This window comes from Apaloderma vittatum, unplaced genomic scaffold, assembly GCF_000703405.1.
Source record: "Apaloderma vittatum isolate BGI_N311 unplaced genomic scaffold, ASM70340v1 scaffold15212, whole genome shotgun sequence".
Lineage (NCBI taxonomy): Eukaryota > Metazoa > Chordata > Aves > Trogoniformes > Trogonidae > Apaloderma > Apaloderma vittatum.
Window position 1 is genome coordinate 1 of NW_009704283.1, and position 7,818 is coordinate 7,818.

Genomic DNA, 7,818 nt, shown 5'->3' on the forward strand with positions numbered 1-7,818 from the left:
GACGGAAACGGGCTGGTGCCCGAAAAGAAAAAGGTTGCCTGAGGTGGCAGAGGGGGACCTGTGCTAAGCGCTAGTTTGGAAGAGGCACGTTGCTTGGTTTGTTTTACCTGCTGCTTGTGCCGAGTCTCTGCGGCGCGCTGCGCTCCCGACACGGGCACAGGAGGTGCCGTGGGAGCGGAATGATTTCCTATGGAAATGGTACTTCCTAAACGCCGCTTTCCGTGTGTTGTGTGAGTGTTCAGCGCCTTTAAGGGGAGTAGAAGAGTGCAATGCTTTTTTTCCAGTGCAGTTTAAAATTATCAGTGGTGGATGCTGTTTTGAGAGGTAGCGTGCCGATGCTTATGAATGAATAAATGTCACAGCAATTCGGAGCCGATGGAAAACACTTCCTTGCAGTGTAACAAGCAGAGCACGTGCAATAGGGATGATTATTGTCTGCTCATCAGAATTGTGCTTCTTCATAGTTTTTATAAAAAGCCTTTTCAGGGGACTACCAATGGATTGCAGTGGGATCAGCCAGAGTAACAGTGTTTTCTTTCTTTCCTGTTGCAGTCTGCTAGATGACTTCTTCAAGAGGACATGCGGAAGTGCTCAGTGCCAGAAGAACAGAACCCCGTGACATTTCAGATATTACTGGCCTCTTCAGCAGTCTGACAGAAGTAGTTTTTGGAAGAACTGATGCCGCATACCTTTTGTAAGTAGCAGTAGTTTAAGAACTTGATTAAGGGACTTGAACATCTCTCCTATGAAGAGACACTGAGAGAACTGGGGCTGTTCAGCCTTGAAAGGAGATGGCTGAGAGGGGACCTAATTACCGTAGTGAAGTATCTGAGGGGTGGGTGTCAAGAGGAAGGAGACAATCTCTTCTCAGTGGAGCCCAGTAATAGAACAAGACATAATGAGTTTAAGTTAGAACATAGGAAGTTCCACCTCAACATGAGGAAAAACTTCTTCCCTGTGAGGGTGCCAGAGCCCTGGCACAGGCTGCCCAGAGAGGGTGTGGAGTCTCCTTCTCTGGAGACTTTCAAACCCACCTGGACACGTTCCTGTGTGGCTGCCGTGGGTGATCCTGCTCTGGCAGGAGAGGATTGGACTAGATCTCTAAAGGTCCCTTCTAACCCCCAACATTCTATGATTCTATGACATTTTATTACCTTTCTTGCAGGGAACTTCAAGCAATTATGTTACACTTTAAAAAGGCAGAAAATGTGATGAGCTTTTACATGATGTGGCATAATTAGGCTGTTCACAAAAAGGGAAAGTAAATCTGCTTCCGAGTCTTCTCTGTATCACCCCTGCATGGCTCTGCAAGTTTGGATCACTGCTGCTAGCATGGTGGGCAAGGAAGTATAGCTTCCTTCTTATCAAAGTTCAGAAGAAATACTCTTGAGTAATACTTGATGAAACCAGAGTCAAATGTCTCAGGTACCACCTATGTGGGGAAAAGACACATGCATGAAGAAACATAGAAAGAAGAGGGAGCGTTTAAGTATTGCACATCAAATTCAATCGAGGGCTAAAAAAATCTTATGAATTGTTATAATGTCGGAACACACTAAAATATTTGAAATGGAAGCAGTAATGTCAGGCTAGGATGTGGGTAATGAGGTTTTACTGAGGCCTAATCTAGGGAGCACTTTTTGAACATGGTTAGTTTTACTGTTCTTGTGGGCTAAATTAACAGTCAGTCATTTTTTTCGTGTAGTTTTTTCAACTTCTGCAAAACTGAATTGCTTTCACAGAGAAAAAGCAAATCTTGCTTTGACACTCTGCAATGAGAAGAATGAGGTTATAGCCCATGCTGCCTTTCTGGACTATCCAAATTGGGATATCACTGATCAGTCTGACTGGGAATCATTCTTACGTGAAAACTACATTAACAATAAATGCACTGTAAGTAGAAATATTCCACCTACACGTAGGCCTTTATTGACTCAGTGCTTGAAATTAATATGCAAGAGAAACCAACTGAATTAACAATACTTTTGTTCTAGCTCAAGGGTTTTCCTTTTCTAGTGTGTTCCAGGTTAACTGGGAGCATAAAGAGTAAAGATGTCACACAGTCTGTCTCATTTTTATCTGGAGATTTAAATGTGTCAAAATAATCTTGAGACTTTGTAATTTTTCTTCTTTTAAAGAAAAAACATTTTAGGAGTACGAGAAGTTTGAGAACTTTGGGTTTGTTTTTTTTTTTTAAACCCAGAAGGGGTGTCTTTTATCAGCCAAATGTTAAATTACATGTTATTAAGATTTAAGCTGTTATTAAGATTAAGTTGTTAATTGTTGTGGTTAAATTAAAATGTTGTTAGTCTGGAATTAATACTGTTAAATATCAAAAGATGTATGTGTATTCTAGTCAAAAAATAGTAAGCTTGAATGCAAATCAAAAATATTACAGAAGCACAAACTTTGATATATAAAAGAAGTTCTTTAATAACTTTATCCACACATGTTTTGAATCTATGTACGTATGTGAAGCTACTAATTTCAAGTGCAGGTCATATATATTGGAAATAAATGTGCATAGTAATGCTTGGCTTAATAAGCATTAGCTGCATGGTGTTTAGATTTTCATTCCTGATTTTGTAGCCTTTGAACACATTGTTCATGCATCTTTTTGTGGCAAAAGAAGAATACGCAGCTGCGTGTTCCCAAGAAATTCTTAGGTGAGTTCACAGGTAACTTTGTGTAGTGAAGCATCTGCTACCATTGATAGGAGAGGCTATGGAATTAAAAAATGCCTTAAGGGGATCACTGGATCAAAAATAAATCTCTCTCTAAGTGGTTAAAGAATGTAATAAAATGTAACCTTGTGTTAATCAAAGGGGCACAGTTCACTTTGAAACTATTGCTTGGGTTATTTGGTGTGTAGTTGTCTGAGCAGTGAATTGCCCTTGGTGCTCTTGCTGTTGAATTTACAGTTACCTGGCTAGGTCAGGGAAGCTCATCCAGATGCCAGGTCAGAGATCTGCCAGCAAACATCTGACTTCTTTAATTTTTTCACCACAGAGGAACAGATAAAAAGGGGGATGTCTGAAATCTAAGGATTATAAAATTAAGAGAGAAATAAGGTAGAAAAGACAGTAAAAAAAGTGCCCAGATCAATTTCATATGGTCTTATTTGTCATAAATGTTTCAAATTTTGAGCCATGTGGACTCATGAAGGAGAATGACAGATGCTGGTGATAAGAATTTAAGATATTAAAAGACTGTATCTGCTGGATATAATGATGAAAGTCTGAATGCAATTACGTTACTTGTGCAGGAGAGCTTTTGTCACAGTACCCGAACTGCAGTTCATACTTCTCTTCATACCAGCTGATGAGAATTTAGGTAAGAATCTATTACTATTTTATTCATAAAATGAGAACAATCTCAAATCTCACGATCATTAATATGCAATGTGGTGGTGGGGTCTTTGCGGTTCTTATTTTTTAAATATTCAGAACAGTTAGAAAGCAAACTATTCTCTAAAGAACACACTCTGTACAAGAGGTTTATATGGTTACATGTTTGCTGCTGTCCATTCAGCAGTCAGTCCATTTCCTGCAGTCTTTAAATTTGCCAGAAGTAGCTAGAACTTCAAACAGGAGTAAATATGTCAGAAATAAATTCCTACAAGTTTTGTGAATATTTCTGGCTGAAGAGAGTCAAGAGATTGAAGTCAAGTACTTTCTCTTATTTAGCCAAGTGAGTAAGAGGTGGGGAGAAGACACTTTGAGGCTGAGAAGAGGTGCTGGAGACATAGAAGGGAACTAGGATAACTTCTTTTAGAGCAGAGGTGCAAAGGTGAGGAATGCACATCTTGACCAGAGAACAGCACCTGACTTGGAACTTCAGCTGTGAATTCAGACGAATAAACCAAGTGTCTACTTAATGCCGGATTATGGGGGTTTTTTATGCTTAGAGATATACTGATTTGTAGACATCTTAGTTCCAAGTCATACTAAAAAAAAAATTCCTTAATGGTATGTTAAGTACAGAAAACAGTACCTGAAAAAAGGGGTTTTGGCCAACCTACCCTAGCAACAAATGCCAACTCGCTTCCACTTAATGAGTCCTGACAGAGATTCTCCAGGGGCACATGGTATTGGTTATAACACTAGTGTTTCTGTAGGGATTCGATCCTACCAATTTCTGATTGCTTTGAGGCTTATTCAGATTTGGGATGCTGGATTAATTAACAAATTAATCCAGTAACAATTCTTTCAGATGTTTATACTACTGTCATTTGAGCTTCATTGTTTCGCTTAAACGACCTGGAACATTATGCCATCTGTGGCTTAAACTGAAAACTCCCATTTTCCTCAGACAGTTTTGGTGATTATTTAAAAGCTTGTATAGTGAGGTTTGTCTGTTGCTCCAAACAGATTTTGTCATTCACAGAGCCATACATGGGAAATGTCTTTGAAAAGATGGCAGCTGCTCCCGGATCAGCGGTGGACACAAACTTTACCCTGCTTGTGTGCCCCAGACACTGGCATCACCCACAGCTCCATGTTCGCCAAGCAAGGTAATGCAGTTTCTCCTTTTTGTGAGCAGATCTGTCTGGGTTAATCTGAAGAATTTTCGGTTTTGGTTTACAGCATAAGTATCTTAAACTGCTATGATTTTCCTTGATAACCTAATTAAGTAGTTCTATGATTATGCTGGTTTTATTCTACTTCAAAAGACCAACTGTATTTTTTGTAAAAAATAATTTGCTACCTAGAAAGAATATATTTTGTGTTGGTGATGTTTATTCTGTGACTGCTGGCAGAATTGCATCACTGAGTGTTTTAGTGAGCACTTGTAGTTTCCAGATGTCTTGGAGCATCGTCCAACTTGTTACGTCATATGCTGATCAGTTCAGTTTCCTTTGAGTTGTGTACCATCTATCAGCAAATGAACGAATCTTAATACTAAGAATTTATTAACAGGTGATTTAATTAATCCTGACAATTTCAAGTTTTTCCATATGTCTTGATTCCAACTATTATGTGGGTCTTTAATTTGAATCATTCTTTCTTTTGATGGCCATTGGATATTATCAACAGAAATATTTTTGACACGACTGGGAGTATCATGTAGGCTGTACCATTATTCCACATAAGACATACCGTGTTGCCTGGGACTTCTGTAGTTTGTTACAAATAATAAAAATTATTTACTTTAGGTTTTATTATTATTATTCTTAGAGAACAAACCACGAAACTGTTTTTTTTTCCTCTTAAATTACACAGTATCTGATGATATTGTCTCTTCAGGAGATTCTCTGAGCAAGCTAAATTCTATTTGCAATAGACACTTTGCCTTTCCTTTTTGTCTGTATTCACCTTTTTACTTCACTGGCATCTATAGAAACATTTAGTGCAGCCCTTCAGAGGCTTATCTATGAAAGTTGTCCCCAGCCACCTGCCTAGCAAGATGTTCTGGGTCAGTAACAGGAGATTAGGGTAATCTCTGTTCCCTCTTCCCCTGCCTACAGAGAGGGGAAGAAGCTGTAAACTGATACTTTGCTTTGCCATTAATTTTGAAGTTATTCTCCATCTGACATTTATTATGTGAAATAAACCTGTAGTGTGCCAGAACACAGTCTACTAAGCTTTTGTATTTAAGGTTCTTGCAGATATCTTGCCTAGATCCTGTCATTCTTGGGTTTTGTACCATTTATGCAAGAGCCCACAAATTTGCAGCACTGTGGAAAGCCTCTATTTGCTTGTTCTTGCAGTATAGGGATTTTGTAGTATTTTTATATTAAAAACTGTTTTGGGGGTGTTTTAAAGACTGTGGTACTGGTGGAAGATATTAAAAATAGGGAAAAAAAAATAGTTCTGTTCGTCCAGTTTCTAGTGTGCAGGGAGATGAATGGGCTTATGTGGAGCCTCATTCACTGCTGTGAGGTCAGTCTTGGCATGGCCAGCTACAGTGTCGTGTGTGGCCGTGGGTCACATCGTGTCTTAGAGCAATACGCTGTCAGGACTTGGAGCAATCCGCAAAATGTTCCATTTGGAGGTGTGGGTGTGTGTGTGTGTGTTATCTGCCTCAGTGAAACAACAGCTTTCAGTTACAGCAGTCTCATTCCTCTATCCCTTAGTTAGTTTGGTTTGAGGTCATTATCGGATTTGCTATACTAGTGGTGTTGAAGTAATGTGGTTTTGATTACAGAAAACCTTACTGCAGCTTTTCTCTGGAGATAGTGCCTGTGAAGAAGAGGAGGACTGTGGTTTTAGTTTGAGATGTAAAGAATGTGGATTACTGTAGATTTTACAGGGGTTTGTTGGTTTTGGAACTTCATTTTAGTTGCATCTTTCAAATTACTTCTATAGACAAGTAACCGATGTGTTGTATTTTCTGTATTTTTTCCTTTTGAAAGTTATTTATTACAGTGAAGATTCTCTCACTTAAACAGTGGAAAAGAACAAAAAAGTACAGGACTTGGAAATATGTCTCCCCTGGCAGCTGTTATCCAGCTTTGAGCCGGCAGTGGTGACATCTCTGCTGGTTTCTCAGGTTGCCTTTCTTCACTTAAAGACTGTACGGCCGCCCTTCAGACGAATAATTGATTTAAAACTGGCAGATGGAGTAGTACTGTGACTTGGGATATTGTAAAGGTCGTGAGTGAAGCACTGACTTGCCCAGCTGAGGCGACGGATCGCTGGCCCGTGCTTGCCCCGGGGGCACCGTGGCTCCCTGGCACTCTGTCCCGTGGGCTGACCTTGGGATCTGTGGGGCCTTCTCCCCGGGCAGGTGGTGGGAGTAAGGAGAGCTTTCAGGCAGATGGCCCGAGAATTAAAAAAAAAAAAAAAAAAGAGAAACAACATCAAAATAAAAAGAGGTCTCTGGCCTCTAGCAGAAAGATAATCTTACTCAGAAGGTCACATTCTGGTGTGTAAGAGCAGCTGAAAATATCTAGATAACACCTGTTGGTTTGATAAAATAAGAGTGTTTCTAATACATCTAAATAATGAAATAAAGACCCTAGTCCTCTGTTTCTTTCCAGTGTTTTAAGTACACAGGCCAGATATGCCCCTTGAAGAGACACACGGAGTCAGGACCAGTGGGGTTAGGGATACTTCTTTTCTTTCTGTTTATCGTTGTGTTAACTTTAAGGCTTCTTCCAAATCTAAAAACATGTAAAGAGTGGAAATGAGAATCAGTTTGTGTTTTTCTGAATAGCTGCCTACGCAGAGCTAAGATTTTCAAGTAATTGGTACAAATATTTAGATACAAGCACATACAGACTGGAGTGACAGGAGCCTGAAGGAAAACACAACTTTTCCGAAAACGGCAGGAAGTGCTTACGACCATTCACAATAGCTATCATCAGAAACACGTTTCTACGACGTAACTGCCGAAGAAGAGGACTGTTCGGAAATATTTCGGTGTGTGCGCGCTCCGGGCCGCCCCTGAGGCCGCGGCCGCTAGAGGTCAGGCGCGGCACGCCGGCGGGAAAAAGGCTCCCGCGGGGGAAGGGCGGGAACGGCGGGAGCCGGAGGAATCCACTCATCGCGTTGGTAAAAGCACCGAAACTTAATTTTTACAAGTGGTTTAATGACTGATTAGATGAAAACCCGTGCAGTATAGGGCCTGTGTAAGCCTAGCACAGAAACTAGGCGGGAAACTGGCTGGGGCAGCTTTGGCGGCGGCAGGATGGAGGGCAGAGGAGCAGGGAGGAGTGCTCCGGGCTGTTGAAGCCCTGATGCAGCAGGTACCCACCGATGCAGAGAGCTTTTTCACGGGATAGAATGATTGCACTTTGGCCTTTGTATCTCTTTCAGTGGTGGAGCATTAACTTGACCTTACAAAGGCGTAATGGCTTTGTTTTTGGGAGGGGGC

The 7,818-nt window shown here is 40.7% G+C and overlaps 1 protein-coding gene across 1 annotated transcript in view; it reads left to right on the forward strand.

The window, feature by feature from the left end:
• Positions 1-560: 560 nt before the first annotated feature.
• LOC104270596 (uncharacterized protein C20orf26-like) overlaps positions 561-7,818 on the forward strand; it is a gene marked incomplete at its 3' end in the record, with an annotated part of 32,308 nt that continues 25,050 nt past the window's right edge. The window contains exons 1-5 of the mRNA XM_009865003.1: positions 561-694; positions 1,743-1,893; positions 2,590-2,666; positions 3,266-3,333; positions 4,387-4,513. Of these exons, the coding sequence (XP_009863305.1) occupies positions 561-694; positions 1,743-1,893; positions 2,590-2,666; positions 3,266-3,333; positions 4,387-4,513 (557 nt within the window). The remainder of the gene's footprint in view (positions 695-1,742; positions 1,894-2,589; positions 2,667-3,265; positions 3,334-4,386; positions 4,514-7,818) is intronic.